The 22,745-nt window shown below is 41.0% G+C and overlaps 1 protein-coding gene across 3 annotated transcripts in view; it reads right to left on the reverse strand.

The window, feature by feature from the left end:
* The window catches only part of hikeshi (heat shock protein nuclear import factor hikeshi), a 50,395-nt gene extending 34,367 nt beyond the window's left edge, over window positions 1-16,028 (reverse strand). For 2 of the 3 annotated variants that reach the window (XM_060826602.1, XM_060826601.1), the window contains exon 1: window positions 15,859-16,028. In XM_060826602.1, coding sequence (XP_060682585.1) covers window positions 15,859-15,888 — 30 coding nt within the window. In that variant the 5' untranslated portion in view covers window positions 15,889-16,028. The remainder of the gene's footprint in view (window positions 1-15,858) is intronic. The other variant, XM_060826603.1, reaches the window with a different exon arrangement.
* Window positions 16,029-22,745: the final 6,717 nt, after the last annotated feature.

Here is a 22,745-nt window from a genome sequence, read left to right on the forward strand (position 1 = left end):
AAAACAAACCAAGTGGGGGGGGGGGGGAGAAAATCAAATCCCTCTCCCCGACCCCCATGATAATATTAAACATTGAGGTAAAAAAAAGGAGAGAAGAAAAAAAAAGGGGGGGAATATAGACCAAAGTGGGGGGAAAGGCAAACCAGCATCCACAATCTCTTACAGTTTATTTAAGAGAGTCCAAGAATTCCTTAGCCTTCTCTGGTGAACTGAAGTTATATATGGATCCTTCGTGGTTAAAACGTAGCGTCGCTGGATAGCGTAAGGAGTACTGAGTATTTAAGTCCCTTAAACGCTTCTTCACCTCATCGAATGCCTTCCTCTTTCAGACCAGAGCTGTGGAAAAATCCTGAAATAGCATGATCTTGGATCCTTTATAGATCATGGCTTGGGGGTCTTTTCCGAGATTTCTTGAGGCTTCTAGGAGCATCTACCTCTCCCAATAGCTCTGCAGCTGGAACAGGACCGGGCGTGGGCGCTGGTTTGAGCCGGGCCCACGTATTGCGACCCGGTAGGCCCATTCCACCCTTACCTGGCCTGATCCAGCATGCAGATTTAAGAGCTGTGGCAGCCACTGCTCCAGGAATGCTGTAAGCTGGCCTTCCTCTTCCCGTTCGGGAAGGCCCAGCAACCGAATATTTTTTCGACGACCTCGATTATCGAGGTCGTCAAAATGATTTTCTAAGGTCCGGACTCGCTGCTCGAGAGTCCGGACCTGATCCACGGCTGATTGAGCTGCCGTCTCCGAGGTCGTGGCCTTTAACTCCGTCCCTCCAATTCGGCGCTCCAGTTCCTGGGTGTCTCGGTCGTGCTTCTGCAGCGCGGTCGAGAGTGATTCCCAGCGATGTTGGGACTCCTTGATGAAGGCATCGATCTTCGCATCCAGCTTAGTAATCATCTCCATAAGGCTTGTTACCGTCGGTAAGTCCCCCGGGGCGGCTGTGGACGCCTCTGCTGCAGCTGAAGAGGGAGAGGGTGGGGGAGGGGTTCCTGCTTGTTGAGAACTGCGGGCTCCCTTCCCTTTGGTCATTTTCCACTAAATATTAGACTATTTGAATATAATACTAAGCAACTATTTAAATTTAACAGCTATTATGAATGATTTGGTGAGTGTGGTGGGGATGGGTGACCCACTTTACCCAAGTCTTGGGAAGAGCACTATAGACTCAGACTTGCTGGGTTGCCGCCATCTTGGATCCCCCTATTCAAATTGTTAATGCCTTGTATTGGTCAGTTGCCCTTAGTACCAGCTATACGCTGTACACCCAATTCTGTGTCATCTGCAACATTTTCTTATTATTTCCAATACCAAAATCCAAATCATTTATATTATCTGATGAACAAAAGCAAATCCAATCCTTTTGGAATACCACTTCCAACCTTCTGTCAACACGGTCATCAATCCACAAAATTATATCAGTTAATAAAGGATTTGAATCCAAAGACACCATGTTGTACAGAAAGAAAGGATGCAAATAGGCAAGGTTAATAGGCATAATTCTGCGAAATGGAATTTGATGTGATCTGAAATTGTCAACTTTGTACTCAAAAAAGTGAATAGTTTCTCAATGGTGAAGAGAAGCCTTTGCAGAACAAAAACATATGAGTCTATACACAAACCACAAAACATCAGTGTTCAGCAAACAAAACCAATCAAACTTTCTCACGAAATATTCAGCTTTACCTCTAGGCATTTGGAATAGATAAAGGAGGAAGTTTTGTTGGATCAAAACTAGTGACATTGAGGGTTCACACTGACTAGAAACTGAACTGGAACAGTGACAAATATTCTGCCTACAACAGCAGGTCAGAGGCTCAGACATTGGTGGTAATAACACATCTCCGGACTTCCGGAAGCTTGTCCATCACCTATGCGACAGCAGGAGTCTGATGGAATACTTTGCACATGGCCCTAATAACACTCAAGCAGCTCAACACCATGCAAGGGCAAAACAAACCCATTTGATGCATCACTTTCATCATTAAAACATGTATTTTAAGAATTTGAATTTTGAGCTCATAGCTTAGGAGTTTCAGTCTACATGTTGATGAGTGTTTAATGGTATTTCCAAAGCCATTTTTTTAAAAAAACAAATGTGTGCACGCGTGTGAGAGCGCACAAGCACTCCTAGATGATAGGAAATTGTTTTCAGTGTGAGAGCTCCCGAGCTACAAATCTTCTCCCAAACTTTCATTGTGAGACTTTACAAGCAATGTAATACTGAAGAGTATGAGCTTCTTTCAGTTAGAAGGATTAGGAATTGATTTATTTTGCTTCAGGAGAAACCCAGAGGTTGGAAAGCTTTTGGTTTCATTTTATGGAGGCCCTAGTTAAAGTCTGATGTAATAAACAGCTTCTCCTGGAGAAAAAGAATTTGTTTAAAACAGTTAGACTATCTAAAAGGTATGGATTTTAGATTCAAAGTTCCATATCTTAAATGTTTTATTAGAATCCTATGCGGGTTATTCGAGGCTCTGAAAATAAGCTCAGTGTGTAAATACTCATGTAGGAGACTATTAATCTCTTGAGACTGGGAATTGAAAGAAACACTTAAGTCAAACTGATTGCTGTGCCAGGAGTCTTGTGATGTAGCAGTATGGTCCCTATCTCCAGTTCTAATCCCAACAGTTCCAGGGATATGTTACAAGATACAAATAAGTTGATTAAAAATATAATTGTGATAGAGCAGGGAATACAGTCTGATGTTACGTAATGGTTCAGGATTAACAGGATTGCATTTTACCATGTGTTTGAAATCTTTCAAGTCGTTATTTAGAAATACTTTGATTTATTCTGTTTTATCTTCATTTCTTCTGTGAAACAAACTTGTTGTATTGTTAAATCAATCTATAGCATTACATGTTTGGATTTCAATGAAAGACCACTTCGCTAAATTTTTTTTAAAAAATATGATCTATCAAGTCAATTTAGGCTGAGATCGTAAGCGGTGGTTCACTTGGCATTCAAACTCGCTGGATTTAAGAGGGATCAGTTTTTATTTTTATAAAAAGTAACAGGTGTATGGCTGTTCCAGACACAAACACCTGCACTGTGACAAAATTCATTGCATGGAATTTGAAGCTGCGGATGTTGCTTTGAGATTTCTGGAAGTGGAAGATTTAACAATTGACAATAGACAATAGGTGCTGGTATAGGGCATTTAGCCCTTCGACACAGCACCACCATTCACGATGATCATGGCTGATCATTGATCATCAGTATCCTGTTCCTGCCTTATCCCCATAACCCTTGATTCCACTATCTTTAAGAGCTCGATCCATCTCTTTCTTGAAAGTATCCAGAGACTTGGCCTCCACAGCCTTCTGGGGCAGAACACTCCACACATCCATCACTCTCTGGGTGAAGAGGTTTCTTCTCGCCTCTGTTCTAAATGGCCTACCGTTATTTTAAAACTGTGTTCTGTTTCTGGACACACCCATCAGCGGAAACATGCTTCCTGCCTCCAGAGCGTCCAATCATAGATTCATAGAGATGTACAGCATGGAAACAGACCCTTCGGTCCAACCCGTCCATGCCGACCAGATATCCCAACCCAATCTAGTCCCACCTGCCAGCACCCAGCCTGTATCCCTCCAAACCCTTCCTATTCATATACCCATCCAAATGCCTTTTAAATGTTGCAGTTGTTCCAGCCTCCGCCACATCCTCTGGCAGCTCATTCCATACACACACCACCCTCTGCGTGAAAAAGATCTCTTTTATATCTTTCCCCTCTCACCCTAAACTTATGCCCTCTAGTTCTGGACACCCCCACCCCAGGGAAAATACTTTGTCTATTTATCCTATCCATGCCCCTCAATTTTGTAAACCTCTATCAAGGTCATCCCTCAGCCTCCGACGCTCCAGTGAAACCAGCCCCAGCCTGTTCAGCCTCTTCCTCTAGCTCAGATCCACCAATCCTGGCAATATCCTTGTAAATCTTTTCTGAACCCTTTCAAGTTTCACAACATCTTGCCCGCCACCAAGGTCAGGCTCACCGGTCTATAGTTCCCTGGCTCGTCTTTACCGCCCTTCTTAAATAGTGGCACAACGTTTGCTAACCTCCAGTCTTCCGGCACCTCACCTGTGACTACTGATGACACAAAAATCTAAGGAAGAGGCCCAGCAATCACTTCTCTAGCTTCTCACAGAGCTCTCTGGTACACCTGATCAAGTCCTGGGGATTTATCCACCTTTAACCGTTTCAAGACATCCAGCACTTCCTCCTCTAATCTGGACATTTTGCAAGATGTCACCATCTTATTTCCCTACAGTCTATATCTTCCATATCCTTTTCCACAGTAAATACTGATGCAAAATATTCATTTAGTATCTCCCCCATTTTCTAAGGCCCCACACAAAGGCCGCCTTGGTGATCTTCGAGGGGCCATATTCTCTCCCTAGTTACCCTTTTGTCCTTAATATATTTGCAAAAACCCTTTGGAAGTAACAAAGAAGATTGATGAGGGCAGAGGGTTAGATGTGATCTATATGGACTTCAGTAAGGTGTTCGACAAGGTTCCCCATGGGAGACTGATTAGCAAGGTTAGATCTCATGGAATACAGGGAGAACTAGCCATTTGGATACAGAACTGGCTCAAAGGGAGAAGACAGAGGCCTGTGACCAATGGAGTGCCACAAGGATCGATGCTGGGTCCTCTACTTTTTGTCATTTACATAAATGATTTGTACCCTTTTACATCTCAATCAGATCCCCTCTCATCCTTCTCAACTCAAGCGTATACAAGCCCAGTTGCTCCAATCTTTTAACATATGATAGTCCCGCCATTCATCAGTGCCCTGTACAGCTGAAGAAAGACCCAATTGCTCCTATACTCAATTCCTCTTTTTATGAAGGCCAGCATGCCATTAGTGTACTTCACTGCCTGCTGTACCTGCATGCTTGCTTTCATTGACTGATGTACCAGAACACCTAGATCTCGTTGTACTCATCCTTTACCTAACTTGACCTCATTTAGATAGTAATCTGCCTTCCTATTCTCTTGCCAACAAAGTGGATAACCACAAGTTATCCACATTAAACTGCATCTGCCATGCATCTGTCCACTCACCTAGCCTGTCCAAGTCACCCCGTATTCACATAACATCCTCCTCACATTTCACCCTGCTACCCAGCTTTGTGTCATCAGGAAATTTGCTATTACTTTTAATGCCTTCATCTCTATCATTGATGTATATTGTAAACAGCTACGGTCCCAGCACCAAACCTTGTGGTACCCCACTGGTCACCACCCGCCACCCATTCTGCAAGTTTAATCACTCCTCTTTGCTTCCTGTCAGTCAGCCAATTTTCAATCCAAGTCAATATCTTGCCCTCAATACCATGTGCCCTAATCTTTCTCACCAATCTCCTGTGTGGGACCTTATCAAAGGCTTTCTGAAAGTCCAGGTACACTACATCCACTGCTCTCCCTTGTCCATCTTCATATTTACATCCTCAAAAAATTCCAGATTAGTCAAGCACAATTTCCTGTTCATAAATCCATGATGACTCCAACCTATCCTGTTACTGCTATCCAATGGATTAGGTGAATTTTTGAGTAAAGCTAAAATGAGAGGCTGAGCATATAGATTCATGTAAAAGCAGGATTTCGTAAGGGTATGTTGTTTAAAGTAATTCTTTTAACATTTAGGTAGAAGTAAAGGAAACTTGAAAAGTGGGATGTCACAGCTGGGCAAAGAGTTAAAATGAAAAGACTTGAGTTAAAAGAAAGATGGAGACTAAGGAAACTTTGGAGAAAGAAAGCAGAGAGTAATAGAAAAAGGACATAGTTATGAAAACCTGAACTGAGAAGTGAAGAAAAAGGAAATTAGAGGGAGGTGGAATTAAAAACCTCTTGGGGTGATAATGATGATAACCTACAGCATAGAAAACGTTTTCAGTTCACAAAGATTTGGATTCGAGCATAAGAGGCACAGTTCGTAAGTTTGCAGACGACACCAAAATTGGAGGTGTAGTGGACAGCGAAAAGAGTTACCTCAGATTACAACATGTTCTTGATCAGATGGGCCAATGGGCTGAGAAGTGGCAGATGGAGTTTAATTCAGATAAATGCAAGGTGCAGCATTTTGGGAGCGCAAATCTTAGCAGGACCTATACACTTAATGGTAAGATCCAAGGGAGTGTTCTGAACAAAGAGACTTTGCTGTGCAGGTTCATGGCTCCTTGAAAGTGGAGTCGCAGGTAGATGGGATAATGAAGAAGGCGTTCAGTATGCTTTCCTTTATTGTTCAGAGTATTAAGCACAGGAGTTGGGAGGTCATGTTGCGGCTGTACAGGACATTGGTTAGGCCACTGTTGGAATATTGCATGCAATTCTGGTCTCCTTCCTATCGGAAAGATGTTGTGAAACTTGAAAGGGTTCAGAAAAGATTTACAAAGATGTTGCCAGGGTTGGAGGATTTGAGCTATAGGGAGAGGCTGAACAGGCTGGGGCTGTTTTCTCTGGAGCGCCAGACGCTGAGGGGTGACCTTGTCCAGGTTTCCAAAAGTATGAGGGGCATGGATAAGATAAACAGGCAAAAGTCTTTTCCCTGGGGTCAGGGAAAAGAGGGCATAGGTTTAGGGTGAGGGGAAAGATATAAGAGAGACCTAAGGGGCAACTTTTTCATGCAGAGGAGGTACATGTATGGAATGAGCTGCCAGAGGATGTGGTGGAGGCTGGTACAATTGCAACATTTAAGAGGCATTTGGATGGGTACATGAAAAGGAAGGGTTTGGATGCATATGGGCCAGGTGCTGGCAGGTGGGACTAGATTGGGTTGGGATAGTTGGTCAGCGTGGACAGGTTGGACCGAAGGGTCTGTTTCCATGCTGTACATCTCTAAGTCCTGGTTGAAGTTGTGTACATGAAACAGCTTCTCCCAGAGAGAAAAGGGACTTCAAAAAGCTAGAAAATAAATTACAATCAGTGGAAGGATATTAGTTTGAACGTTTCTGACCTGAAGTTAATGGTTAGAACCTTGGTGGGATTATTCTAGGCTGGGAAAGCTCAAAGATAAACTATATGACTATTCAAGGAAGAAGTTATCAAAATCTCAAACCAGGACTTGAAAGAAACAGTTAAGTCAAAATTATGGATATGATTAAAAAAAGGAAATTCTCTCTGGTAGTTGAGTTTTGAAATGTGAAAGTGTGCAATAAATGAAATGGTATTTTATAGAGTGTTTTGAAATCCTTTAAATTAGTTATATGTATATAGTTTGAATTATTTTATTTTATCTTTATTTCTTTTGCGCAATGAACTTTGTTTTATTGTTAAAACAGAATTTATGGCAATGGCAAGCATACGTTTAAGTAGATGGCCACTTTGTTAAATAAGAAAAATGATTCCTGAAGCCAGACCTCAGTTTGAGATCTGAGCTCCAGCAGTAACACCAGCTGGAATTATAAAAGATGCCATAATAGCAACCAGAGGGTAGGATGGAATATAAAGGAAAAATAAAAGGAGCTTGTCAAAAGGTACAGCTAAAATTATACAGACGAGAAAAATCAAATGAGCATATATAGTCTGGAAAAAGAATTCATTCAATGCTTTTGAAATAATTTCTAAAAACAGTATGTTTTGGTGCCGACCAGAGAGCAGTCTATACTACTCCAGGTTTTGCGCAACAAGATATTAATGATTTGTGAGGTGCTCCTAAGAAGCAGCAATCAAAATATGATTAATTGTTAAATTTAGTTTGCAGGAGTAGATCTAAGATTAGTCATTTAAACTTAAACAAGGGCCCATTTGATTATGAAAACAGAGTGACCAAAAATGAACTGGCAAATTAGGGTAGGCCAATAAAAATGTAGCAGCAAACATTTAAAGGGATATTTTAGAACACACCATAGATACATTTCAGTGTGGGGAAAAACAATTATGATGTAACTGCAGTTAACTAAACCAATTCAAGGTAGCAATAAATTTGAAGAAAAGGACTTCCAAAATTTGTCTGGCTGGTCACAAGTTTAGTAAGGATGGAAAATTAGAGCGTAACAGAAACTGTTAGAAATATTTCAAAAAGTTAGGATTCTACAGATATCTAAAAAGGAAAAAATTTAATGTGAACGTTGCTTTAGAGTGTGTGTCTAGGAAATCAATAATAGAAAATTATAATGAGGGAACAGAATGAAACTGATATTTTACATTGGTCTTTACCATACAGGTTGTAAGTAACATGCCAGTAACAGGTGTAAGTTAGGAACTGGAAGGGAATGGGGAACTCAATAATTTACACTTTCCAGAGACGTGGGACCAAATTGTTGACTCTGCAGGCTGACGAGTGCCCAGTTCTGACCAACATTCCGATTTATTTCTTTTTCTTCTGTACAGACCACCGAGGTCCGTGCAAAGAACAAATGAGTAGTACCGCACAGGAACAGGGCCCTCAGCCCACCAAGCCTGCATGGACACATGATGCCTTTCTAAACAAGAAGCAACTTTAGGAACTAGAAGTCAATGCTGCATATGGCATCAGTGTCACAGCCCTGAAGTAAAATTGATCTTGATGAACTTCATCCCAGGGTCTTAAAATAAGTTGCCAGTGAGATAACTGATATGCTGGTTTTCATTTTTCAGAGAAGGTTCACGAGAATGGAAGGGACGTTTGTCAAATTTGATGACACAAAAACAGTTAGGAAAGTAAGTTGTAAAGAAGACTAAAGAATGTTCAAAGATATTCAAATAGGCTATAAAACTGAGCAAAGATTGGCAAATGGACTATAAAGTGGATGTAAAATTGTCAAGTTCGGCAGGAAGAATAGAAACAAAGCATTTTATCCAAACAATGAGAGTGCAGAGCTGAAATGCAAAGGGATCGGTGTGTCCTAGTGCATAAATCACAAAATGTTTTCTGAAGATACAGCAAGTGATTAGGAAAGCTGGTAGATTAAAACCAGTAAATTCACCTCCAAACTTGATTTGGAATTATATCAAAGTTGCTTCACTGTCACTGTCCTCATAGTATGATCGGTGTACCTATGCCACTGAATAATGATGGTGAAAGAGGACATCCCTGACAACAACCCCTGCCAACACTAAAGCTATTCCAACTTAAACCATTGGTGATCACTACTGCTTTGGGATCATTATATAATACTGAAATCCATTTAGTAAATATCTCTCAGACATCGAACCTTTCCAGTGTATAAAAAAGGGTATGGCCTTGTCTGCGTCCCAAGGAGACAGCTAAACCCAGTATTGTTCCCTGTTGACAGGCTTGTATCATATTTAAGACCATTCTAATATTAGTTGACCTGCAGCCATTTATAAACCCCGTCTGGTCCTCTTTTATGATGGATGGTAAGACTCTTTCCAACCTTAAAGCTAACATTTTATAAAGAATTTTGAAAATCGACATTTAGTAAGGATATAGGTCTATATGATGAGCAACCTTCTGGCGTCTTTCCCTTTTTAAGAATAAGAGAGATGTTTGCTTCTCTCAACGAAGATATGTTGACTAATGTGAAGAGTTATACATATTTATGAGTGGCCCAGGCAGTTCCCCTATAAATTCTTTATAGAATTCAGACTGGAAACTGTCTGGTCCAGGCACTTTGTTACTCTGAAGCTGCCTAACCACGTCGAGTACTTCCTGGGTTGTCAGGGGAGCATTCAAGATCGACACCTGCTCTGAGGTTAAGCTCGGAAGGGCCAAATTTTTAAAGAAGGATTCCATCTTCTCAGTTCTATCCTCATAGTCCTGCAATTAATACAGTTCAAAATGAACTTTCTAAAGGCTGTATTGATCTTTTTACGATCACTAGTCAGGGTACCAGCACTTTCTCTAATGGACGTAATGGCTTCCGGAGCCTTTTTCTTTCTAGTAAGGTATGCTGGGTATCTGCCAGGCTTGTCACCATATTCAAATAATCTCTTTTTTTTCTAATAATATTTCCCTCTTTGTTGTTTGGGTAGTGCGGTATTCAAGACTACCCTAAGGGCTGTGAACCTTTGTAGCTTAGTAATGGAAGGTCTGTTAAGATACGTTGTCTCAGCTGCCTTCAAACAAGCCTCGAGCAGGCGCTGTTGCTCTCCCTTTGTCTTTTCCGGGTCGCAGAATATGAGATGACCAAGCCTGGCACATATGCCTTAGTGGTCTCCCACATCATCGACGGGTTACTGGGCCGTACCTGAATTATCTTCCCAGAAGGTTTTGAATTCCTGTGAAAAATACTTTCTAAATTTGCTATCCTTCAATAAGAAGGGATCCATACACCAATGTTGGGGGCCTATCCAATCATCCCTGATCTTAACTTCCGTATATACTTCGCCATGATCAGAAATACTATGTTACCTATTTTACGAGACAGTATGGAATTCAAAAGGGTTGGGAGGGTGAAAATCATATCAATTCTGGTATGGCACTTGTGTGGGTTAGAGTAGAAAGTAAAGTCTCTACCCTGGGGGTAAAGGCACTCCATACATCTACTAGCCTTAGCTCCTCATTCAGATCCGCCAGTTGCCTAGATCTGAGATATCCCCAGAGCTCTTAGGTATTCTGTGTGTCTCTGGCTCCATAATACAGTTAAAATCTCCTACTATAATTGTACTGCAGACTCCATAAGCCATCAACTTAGAGAATGCTTCTGTTACAAATTTAAAGGGATGCGCCGGGGAGCAAGAGATATTCAGAATTCCATATTCCTCTCCATGTATTAAGGCTTTGATCAATATATAGCGTCCAGACTCATCATCTATCTGGCTCAATATTTGGAAAGGAAGATTCTTCCAAATAAGAACGACTACTCCCCTACTTTTTGAACTGAAAGATGACAAAAAGGTCTGATCAAATCCGCCCTGTTGTAGCTTTAAAATGTTCTTTGTCATGTAAATCTGTCTCCTGTAAGAGAGCTGCATCAACCCTTTCTTTGAGACTTGATAATCTTTTTCCTTTTGATTGGTGAATTACTCCTCTTGGCATTCCAAGTGCACCACCTAAGCGAATGGCTCGTCATAATCGTCCAGGCAAGCCCGAGATCCCCCAGGAGGAAGAACACCACTCAGAAAACCTTGAATAAAGACCGTAGTAAATTCACAAATACAAGAATTTTTTAAAACATTGAAACCAACACAATCAAAAGCTATTCCTAAGTCAAAACACAATGCAAAATATATTTGAAAAGGAGACTTTCCCCCTCGACAACCCCACCATAACCTCTCCTAGCTAGGGGCCTGCCCTCAGCCCAGGCATCATATAAAGTGGAATAGACAAATTCAAGTATTTTATGAAACCAAAGTTAAAAGTGAGTAACTCACCTTCGCCCCCCGCACCCCCCCCCCGCCATTCCCCTCCACCACCATCCACACCAACAGCTGTTTGCTAAACGCACTCAGTACAAAATAGAAGTATATAAAATGACAATCCAAGCGAGTATTAGGCAACTAAGTAAAATGAGAAAAGAGGAAAACCCCGCTCTTAAGAAAAGGGCGAGACAAAATAAACGCCCCTTGCCCACAAATCAAGTAAGCCACGCGAACTATAAAAAGGAAACCAAAGGAAGAGTAAAGAACAAGCCCCCCCCCCCCCCCGCCCGCCAGTGTAAGATGAAAAATAAAAGGAAAAAAAGGGGGTAAAGCAAATTGGGGGAGGTGGGGAGGGAGGGGGCAAAATAAAGTCATTATCCATATGGTTTGGATCCCGCAGTCTGTTTAAGACAGTCCAAGAATTCTTTTACTTTTCTGGCGAACCAAAGTTGTAAATGGATCCTCGGTGACTGAAGCGCAGCGTTGCCGGATAGCGCATGGAATATTAGACATTTAGGTCTCTCAGATGCTTCTTCATTTCATCCACAGCTGGAGAGATGTCCTGAAATAACATTCTGGAACTCTTGTGCATCATGGCCTGGGGATCCTTCCCCAAGACTCTGGAGGCTTCCAAGGGCACTTATTTTTCTCCTTAGCACTGGAGTTAGATTAGAAACAGACAGGGGCGCTAGTCCGACCCGGGCCTGCGTATAGCAACCCGGTGGACCCACTCCATTCTTACCCAGCCCGGTCCCGACTCCAACTTCAATAATTGTGGGAGCCATTGCTCCACAAAGTCTACAAGCTGGCCTTCCTCTTCCCGTTCAGGAAGGCCCAGCAACCGAATATTTTTCCAATGGCCCCGATTATCAAGGTCGTGAATGCGCTCCTCCAGGGTCCGGATTCGCTGCTTGAGAGCCTGAACCTGACCTACGGACAACTCAGCTGCCGTCTCCAGGGCCGCAGCCCGTTGCTCTGCCCCTCCGACGCGCTGCTCAAGTTTTTCAATTTCTCGGTCATGCTTCTGCAGCATGACCGAGATAGACTCCCACCTGGACCAGGACTCCTCTACAAAGGCATCAATCTTCTCATGAAGTTTGGTGATCCCGGAGAGCAGACTCGCCTCCGCAGGTTAGGTCCCCCGAAGTGGCCGCGGACGTCTCTGCTGCCATGGGAAGGTGTGGAGGATAGGTCCCTGCCTGTTGCAAGCTGCGGGAGTTTTTGCCCTTAGTCATTTTAGAAACAACACCAAACTATCCAAGTTTGATGTAAAATGACTGACTACGCTGGGCAAAAGCTATCATAAATGATTTAAAGGGTGAGGTGAAGGCGGGTGCCCCATTTTGACAGAGTCTAAGGCAGAGTACTATAGACTCAGACTTGCTGGGTTGTCGCCATCTTGAATCTCCCGCAATTCAGCTACATATATCTTTAACTCTGAGAAATTTTGTTAATGTTGCTGAGGTTCATTACGTAACAGAGTAAATGGGAAGGAAACTGAAGAATTTGGTGGGAAAGTTCAAGACCCTTACATATTCAAAATTTAACAAATGTTTCATTTTACGTGTGCCATTATACCAGGCCATGACAATGTTGAATGATGTGAATTTTCACGATTTCAATGAATCTTTGACATGTTAAATTTTCATACCAGTATGTATAAATGAAATTTACTACCAGTAAATCATTGTTGTTTCTCTTGCTTTTATCTGGTAATTACCTTGACCGTAATTCAGTGTTGTTCTTCTTTACCCGGGATTAGCGGAGGGATCGAATCAACTTCTGCTAATAATATGCCATGTTGTGAACTGCAGCATGAATTTCAGCCCCTCAAAACTAGAGCCTGTATAATAGTCAAGCCTATAAACTGAACCTTTAAAAATAGTTTAAAAAATTCAACTTTTACATGTGTATACATGGTATAGAAGACAGGTTCCATGAACCTGTAGTGTATACCCTTGAATTTAGAAGCTTCATCAAACTGGTACTGTTAAAACGATATGACTTAAAGTAGATACAGGAAAACTCTCCCTTTTAAATGATGAAATCTAAAACTTGTGGGCAATCCCTATCTCCATTCAACAAACTGAATACATTACATTGAAAAGGCTAAATAAATACAAGCTGCGGTTTAGATTAGATTACTTAGTGTGGAAACAGGCCCTTCGGCCCAACAAGCCCACACCGACCCGCCGAAGCGTAACCTACTCAGGCCCATTCCCCTAACACAACAGGCAATTTCGCATCGTCAATTCACCTAACCTGCACATTTTTGGACTGTGGGAGGAAACCGGAGCACCCAGAGAAAACCCACGCAAACACGGGGAGAATGTGCAAACTCCACTGTCAGTCGCCTGAGGTGAGTATTGAACCCAAGGTCTCTGTCGCTGTGAGGCAGTAGTGCTAACCACAGTGGTTCTTCAGTACCTAGACAGATTTGTCTCAATATTGGGGTTCTTTATGGTTTTTCTTTACATCTGCGCTTTGTGCAAATGATTTTAGTATTAAAACATAACTTGTAACTACTTATGTCCGTCCTTGTTTCCCACTAAGGTTAATCAAAATATTTCAAGATATATTCAAGAACAGAGAGAAACATTACACTTTAATTTTGATTGTCTTACAAAATAATAGCATTGTGTTGGACAATACATTATGAAAGCAGTTAACCGATTTTGTCAAATTTTAGAAGTCAAAGTAACTGCAAAATCATAGTTGTAAAATAAAAATTGCTGAAAAAAAAATCCTAAAGTAGTGCAACCTGCACGTCACATAATACAGCTTGTACTCATAAAGCACTTTTAAAGCTTGAAAAAAAATTCAAAGACTATCACAGAGACATAATTAAAACAAGTCAAAGGAGGATAATTGGAGTAAAATCTTAGTGGGAGATTTTAAAAAGTATGTCAGTGAAAGTGTTGGAGACAAGAGAGATTCGGAGGGGGGAAACACCATACTGATGGCCTAAGTCAGTGCTTATCAAATCTTTTCCCACTGGGACCCCATTTCAGAGCTTGAAAATTGTTCTAAACCCCAGTACACAGTGAAGGAAGGGAGAAGACAACTGGGAGCAGCAGAAGGATCACTCTTAAGTTTGTGACCCCACAAGGTCTTGAAGCATGGTCTAGATAGTTGAAGATACATTTTGAAGAGGTGAAAGAAATTGGCAAAGCACAAGTGATTCTCAAATACCAAACACCTATCCATCTCCAATTTTAACCACTCTACCATTAAGTTACTTTTCAGATGTCCAACACCTAGTCATAGTAGTAAACGTTCCAACCTTTACTGGCTCCCTACTACCATCCTTAAAACATTGCTGACTTTTTTTTCAATCAACCATCATTAATATTGTCTTCATGTCGTTCAGTGCAAAAATTCTGCTTAATAATGCTCCCGAGAAGCAATTTGTGAAAGACAGCTATAAAAATACAACTGTTGTTATGGAGGTGAACCTCACAGCCGGAATGAGATGGAAGATAGTCTGAGAAAAAAGGAAATAAGTGAAGGATAGATGCCAGAGTAAGCAAGAGGGATGGGGTAGCAGCTGAGTCGGTTAGAATAGACTCTTTCTCACCTAGTAACTAAGAAGTCAATGAGTTTGTGTTCTTTCAGGTAGTCTGGGCATCACTAGCAATGCCAACGTTTGTTGTCCATGTCTAATTGTCCTTAAACTGAATGACTTCCTAGGTTATTTTAGAGCATAATTAAAAGTTAACCACATTGCATGTTTGATGTCACATGTAGGCAAACCAGGTAATGATGGCAGATTTCCTTCCCTGATGGACATTAGAGAATTGAGGAAGGGCTTTTGCCCGAAACGTCGATTTTACTGCTCCTCGGATGCTGCCTGAACTGCTGTGCTCTCCCAGCACCACTAATCCAGAATCTGGTTTGCAACATCTGCAGTCATTGTTTTTACCTAGAGAACTAGATGGGCTCACTATGACAAGATTTGCCAGACTTTAATTGAATTTAATTGCACGGCTGCTACAGGCCTGTGCATTACTCCTTGAATTTATTAGAGGACGAAGTATACAGGGGTACTTGTGAGAAAGCTTATCTTATAAACTAAGCCTTATCTTTGCATTCCAGATGATCTTGACAACTGGTCGGTAGGAACAGGGTACAGTCATAAAAGCCGGAGTAGTACTTAATGTAAAGTAGTCAGATGAGCCCGTGTGGATAGCAAAAACGGACACTTTAAAATCTGCACCAGTTAGGCGAGACAACACAAAAATGGGACCGTAGGAGACCCAATGTAAAAAACATATGTTTCTTTTAGATACTTGCGAACAAGTATTTCACAAGAAGTCTGAAAAAAATAAAATTAGTTACAAATCAAAACACTGCCGATGCTGGATAAATGAGAACAGAAATTGCTGGCATTATTCAGCAAGCAGGTAAATTACTAGACCCGCTGAGTACTTATCGCATTTTTGTTTTTTTTTATTGAACTCATTGGTTTTTTAAGCCTCAAAACACAACTTTCATTCACTTCTTATGGACCCAAAAGCATTACTTCGCTTGCGGCACCTACATGAAAACTACTAAATCCCAAACATACATTTAAGATGCATAAGCGCTAACTCAAAATAAACTTACCAACCGACCCGCAACCAGGCACCCGAACATTGTCTCACCAAATATGCCGCCCCTCTCTGATCAGAGCCCAGCTCTCGCCAGTCTCTAACATGTCACATATCCTTCTCCCATCCACACCCGCTGCTGGCACCGGCCGCCGCCGCTCCTGCTGCTCATTGAACTGAGCAGAAGTTTCTGGAACCCTCAATACGCAGCCGCCACAAGGACCGCCCTTTCACCCGGAAATAATTTACCCAGCTGCCAAATACAGCAGCAATGGAGGAGTTGATTTATGGTGTGCAAACTTTGCGTCTTGAGGGTGATTTATCTTATCTATGTCTGCATTGATTGTTACTTGCGCACCCAAAACAGTTGTAGCCAGTAAATTTAATCAAATTGTATTTGATTTCGTTGACATTGAAAGTTTATTTTACTTGATTTTAGCTTGCAAGCTAAACATATCGGCTAAAAATTGCACTGGAAAGCACTCTCCTTAAATCGACTGTATTTCGGTGCACGTTGTTTTGTAAAGTTCTCCGTGTCGCAATTGTAAACATTAGATTTTTGGTTGCAAAGATCGCTATTTTGCAAGGTTGTGCATTCGCCTGGTCGATGGGCTAACCGAAACGGAATTCATCCTGATCCCCTCTTTCGGGTTACGGTTTGTCACATAGATTTCCAAGAGTTAAATGCTTGGAGAAATAAATAAGATTCAAAGTTGTTGCCCTGCCCCTCTTTCAGGCAGCGAGCTCAAGACCACATACTGAGTGAAACAATGCCCTCAATTCTTTTTAAATTTTTCCTCCAATTAATTTAAATCACGTAAATCTTTCCGATATTGTATAACTTAAGGCTTCAACTAAATCATGGTTACTAATTTACGTAAAATGCACTTTTAAAATAAGAGAAATAACCATAAAATAATAAATAAAAAAGTGGGGGGTCACGTGGAGGAGAGAAAGTAAATTAAAGATAAAGACTATCGGCACTAATAAGCAGCGACTGACAGTAAGTCATAGAATATGTAAAACTAAAAGTACACCAGCCAATAGAAATAGAGTTTGATGGTAACAGGATTTAACTAAAGGTCCGGTGTTTGTTATAAATGTCATAAAGTGGATGAATTAATAACATAAATAGAAATAAATATGTACCGCCTCAGTCATATCAGATTTGCAGCTGGAATGTGATCAAGACTGGAATTTCATATTTTGAAAGGACAGGCAGCTTAAACAGTGATAGGGTAGTTCTGTTAATTAAGGACAACATTAGTTCAGAAGATCAAGAAGTACAAATTAGTTCACATAGATACAGTAAGAGGTGAGAACCTGAAGGATCATGACATAGTACATAGACTGAGAATGTTTCCTCATTGGGAGAATTTGAAACTAATGGTTTCACTACTTTAAAGTCAGGAATCACCCATTTAAATCAGACAACAGGCAATTTTCTTTTCTCTCAGAAGTTACTGAGTATTTGGAACTCTCTTCGTAAAGGCAGTAGAAGCAGGGTATTTGAAACTCTTTTGAGGTAGAGGTAGACAAGTGATTTTTAAGTAGGTGGGTGAAAGATTGAGTAGTAGGTGGCAATGCAGGTTTGAGGTGACAATCAGATCAGCCATGATCATATTTAATGGCAGAGCAGGCTTGAGGGGCTGAACGACACGCCTGCTTCATATATAACAGTATGGGTGCCAGCAGAGGAGTTCAATACTGAAAATACGATAAGTGTAAGGAAACAGAATTAATTAATGGTCTCAGGAAAAAAAAGCCTCTATGCAACAGAACCAAATTTACTCTCAGCTTGAGTCTCAGAAGTGTGGGTCTAAGATTGTCTTAAACGTAAAAGGCAATTACAAATGTACTGCAAAAATATCTTACTAGTTAGGACAACAAAGAAGCATTTAAGCAACTATTTAACTTAGGAATGATACATTCCATTAAGAAAGCAAACTCTGAGAAGAAGACACCATCATAACGAAGGAAGTTCTGGATATGTTAAATTGAAAGAAAAAAACAAATACAATGAAGATTATTCATAAGGTCATAAGATTGGGCAGATGTTATAAAACAAAAAAAAAGAATTTAAGTCAGAGATAGAAATATATAAATAGGTGGCCAGAGTTTCTACAAACAGATGTGGCCAGTGACAATGTTCCTACCTCTGGCAAAGAGGTCCCAGGTTCAAATCCCATCTGCTTTAAGGTGTATGATGATGCACTGCAACAGTTTTTTTGTGATAAGAAGGGAACAAGTAACTAAAGTGGATGCTAATCTCTTAAAGGGAGAGACTGGGAAATAAAAAAAAGGTAGAAGTGTTTAACAGATAGTTTGGATCTCTTCACTGCAGAAGACAAAAAAACAACTGCCTAACATACTTGAAAATCAGCGAAGAGGGAGGAACTTAAAACAGTTACATTTATCAGGGAAACACTGGGAATACTATAATGCAAGCTAACAAGTTTCTTGTACCTAATGGCCAGTATCCTAGAGTATTAAAAAAAAATGACTGCAGAGAAAGTGTCGCCCTATTTCCCCCTTCAGTCAAAGCAAAATGCTCAGAGATGCAGTATAGTTTTACCTCCTCCATCTTTATTCTGGTCCCTGGAGGGAGAGAGACAGCGATTGTCCATGTGCACAGGGACATGAGTTCTTGGTCTTCCCTGGAAGAGCAGTTTCTCAATGAACTGTACAGTCATTTTACAGGGAGGAGCATCCACATAAGGCAACATACATATTAGTTGGGTAACTGTTACCATGAAAGAATATCGATAGCATAGATCAAGCCCTTTACTGTTATACAATGAATGTTCTTAACCTTGTTAACTGGATTCATACACTGGATATTTTTCCCCTTATTAGCTGATCTTGCATACTGAATACTTCCAGTACTGTTAAATGGCTCTATATAATGACTGCTTTTCTACCTTGTTAACCCATTACCCTTGTCTCCAGCACTCCATTATTAACTACACGTTCTTATCTGATCTGAGTCACACTCAGCTGAACCTCTTATTCCACAAAACTCAATTTAATTCTTTCCCTGCCTGCTTATACCTATACACATTCTCGTTAGGAGATGCATTGCTTGGGATATTGCGAAATTTGCTACATTCAGGAACAGTTCCAGCAGTTCATCACAAATGTAACCCTTCTATTCAACGAAGGAAGGTAACAGACAACAGTAAACTAGGCCAGTAAACCTAGTGGGTCAAAGAAAAATGCTGGAATTCATAAAGGAACTTGAGTTCCTTTGACAGGGATTCTGTGCCTGCAGGAAATGCCCCTCAGTGGGCAAATCAAACCTTTCAGTCCTGCACCAAAGTCCAATATTCGAATACAGAGGTCCCATTCACCGCACAGAGAGAGATTGGATCATAAACAGGAAGCAGAGAATAAGGATCATTGAGTAATATTTGTGATTTGGAGGTGCCAATGTTTGGCTGGGGTGTACAAAGATAAGCAAAGGGGAGACATGAGAAGTTGTTGGCAGATAGGATCAGGGAAAACCCTAAGCTTTCTGTGAGGAATAGAAGGGACAAAAGAATGACTAGACTGAGATTAGGGCCAATCAAGGACAGTAGTAGGAAATTGCGCATGGAGTCAAATGAGATAGATGTAGAGACAACCCTAATAATTGTAGACCAGTGAGCCTTACTCCAGTTGTGGGTAGTGTTGGAAAAGGTTATAAGAGATAGGATTCATAATCATTTTGAAAGGAATAAGTTGATTAGGGATAGTTGACATGGTTTTGTGAAGGGTAGTTTGTGCCTCACAAACCTTATTGAGTACTTTGAGGTGACCAAACAGGTGGATGAAGGTAAAGTCGCTGATGTGTATATGAATTTCAGTAAGGTATTTGATAAGGTTCCCCACAGTGGATTATTGCACAAAATATGGAGGCATGGGATTGAGCATGATTTAGTGGTTTGGATCAGAAATTGGCTAGCTGAAAGAAGACAGAGGGTGGTAGTTAATGGGAAATGTTCATCTTGGAGTTCAGTTACGAGTGGTGTACCGCAAGGATCTGTTGTGGGTCCACTGCTGTTTGTCATTTTTTTTTAAGAAACCAGGCTATAGTCCAACAGACTTATTTGGAAGCACTAGCTTTTGGAGTGCTGCTCCTTCATCTGTTGGTTGTCGACTGATGAGGGAGCAGCACTCCAAAAGCTAGTGCTTCGAAAATAAACATGTTGGACTTGAACCTGGCGTTGTGTGATTATTAATTGAGTAATTTTTAGGTTTGCAAGTTGTTGAGCAGTGTAGTATGGGGATCAGTGCTGGGGCTGACCTTCTATAAGCGATATCAATTATTTGGTTGAATGAAGTTAAATTTGCTGATGACATAAGATAGACATAAAGTGAATTGTCAAAGAGTATAAAGAGTAGACAAAGGGATTTTAAGTAAGCAGGCAAACAATTGACAGAATATAAATGGAAACACAAACTTCTCCACTTCGTTAGGAGGAATGGACAAGATAGCTGAACTCTTAAGGTTCGGGGTGTCCTAGTATATCAATCATAAAAGTTTAGTGTACAGGTACAGCAAGTAATTAAGTAGTCAAATGGAATGTTGGTGTTTATTGCAAGGAAAATAATTTAAAATGGGAATTTGTTGCTTTAGCTGTGAAGAGCATTGGTCAAGCTGCATTAATGCTGTTATTGGTCATAGAGACATAGAGATGTACAGCATGGAAACAGACCCTTCGGTCCAACCTGTCCACACCGACCAGCTATCCCAACCCAATCTAGTCCCACCTGCCAGCACCCAGCCCATATCCCTCCAAATCCATATTCATATACCCATCCAAATGCATCTTAAATGTTGCAATTGTACCAGCCTCCACCACACCCTCTAACAGCTCATTCCATACACGTACCACCCTCTGCGTGAAAATGTTACTCCTTAGGTATCTTTTATATCTTTCCCCTCTCACCCTAAACCTATGCCCTCTAGTTCTAGACTCCCTGACCCCAGGGAAAAGACGTTGTCTATTTATCCTATCCATGCCCCTCATAATTTTGTAAACCTCCATAAAGTCACCCTTCAGCCTCACGCTCCAGGGAAAACAGCCCCAGCCTGTTCAGCCTCTCCCTATAGTTCAAATCCTCCAACCCTGGCAACATCCTTGTAAATCTTTTCTGAACCCTTTCAGGTTTCACAACATTTTTCCGATAGGAAGGAGACCAGGATTGCACACAATATTCCAACAGTGGCCTAACCAATGTCCTGTACAGCCACAACATGACCTCCCAACTCCTGTACTCAATACTTTGACCAATAAAGGAAAGCACACCAAACACCTTCTTCACAATCCTATCTACCTGCGACTCCAGTTTCAAGGAGCTATGAACTTGCACTCCAAGGTCTTTGTTCAGTAACACTTCCTAGGACCTTACCATTAAGTGTATAAGTCCTGCTAAGATTTGCTTTCCCAAAATGCATCACCTTGCATTTATCTGAATTAAACTCCACCTGCCACTTCCTGCCATTGACCCATCTGGTCCAGATCCTGTTGGAAGCTGAGGTAACCCTCTTTGCTGTCCACTGCACCTCCAATTTTGATGTCATCTGCAAACTTATTAACTATACATCTTATGCTCGCATCCAAATCATTTATGTAAATGACAAAAAGTGGAGGACCCAGCACCGATTCTTGTGGAACTCCACTGGTCACAGGCCTCCAGTCTGAAAAACAACACTCCACCACCATCCTCTGTCTTCTACCTTTGAGCCAGTTCTGTATCCAAATGGCTAGTTATCCCTTTATCCAAGATAATGATTACATGAGAGAAGGTTCACTTGACTGATTTTGTGGCATGCCAAGGTCATCTTATGAGGAAAGGTTTTAGCAAGGTAGCATGAATTTAGAAGAATGAGGTGATCTTATTGAAGCAAATATTATCCTGAGAGAACTTGGTGTCAGTGCTGAGAAGATATTTCCTCTTGTGAGGTAGTCTAGAACCAAGGATCAGAGTTTATAAATGAAGTTTCTCCCATTTAAGATTGAGATAAGAAAGCATTTTTCTCTTGCAGGTTGTCAATCTGTGGAATTCTGTTTCCAGAGTAGTGCAAGCTGATGCATTGAATTTCTTCAACAAGAAATATAGGATTATTGGGGGTAGACAGGGAAGTTGAGATCCAATTCAGTTCAGCTATGATCTACATAAGATGCTCAAGGTGTCGGATGACAAACCTCTGCTTTGCCTTGTTTTCCTGTGTTTAGTATAGGAACTCATCGGAAAGAAATGCTGAGGTGACCTACATCTACACCCTGGATTTGCAGTGGTATTGGCAACACAACCATCATCATTCCCTGTTTATTTCCAAGCCAGTTATCGAAGTCTTGCCTTAAATCACATGATTATGGGTTCAATTTGCACTCCATGGCAAGTACCATCTTTTGAATGAGACATTAACCAAATTCAGAGGTGTTGGTATTGAAGTGGGTGTACAAAGTTAAAAATCACAACACCAGGTTACAGTTCAACAGGTTTATTTGGAAGCACTAGTGCTTCCAAATAAACATGTTGAACTATAACCTGTGGGTTTTAACATTAAACAGAGGCATCATCTGCTGCTCAGATAGATGTATAAGGTACCATGGCCCAATTATCTACTTACATTTTTCTCACATTCTTCTCTCCACAGCAAAATTCAAACTCCTGGAACCACAGGCATGAACAGAATTCAGAGAACATGCAACGGAACAGGCAGATTCTTGAACTGATCTTTGGGCACAAGGGAACAAAGGAGCTAATGAGCGTAGCCTTGAGGAGCCATATGGTCTCCTTCAACTATATTATGAGATCAGTCCTACAAAGAACTCTGCTGAAACATTTGCTAATTAATCCAAGTTTAGGTTAGCATTTATGGTGTTTATATCTTAAATGCTTTACATTATCAAG

The sequence above is a fragment of the Hemiscyllium ocellatum genome, chromosome 6, assembly GCF_020745735.1.
Source record: "Hemiscyllium ocellatum isolate sHemOce1 chromosome 6, sHemOce1.pat.X.cur, whole genome shotgun sequence".
Classification (NCBI taxonomy): Eukaryota; Metazoa; Chordata; class Chondrichthyes; order Orectolobiformes; family Hemiscylliidae; genus Hemiscyllium; species Hemiscyllium ocellatum.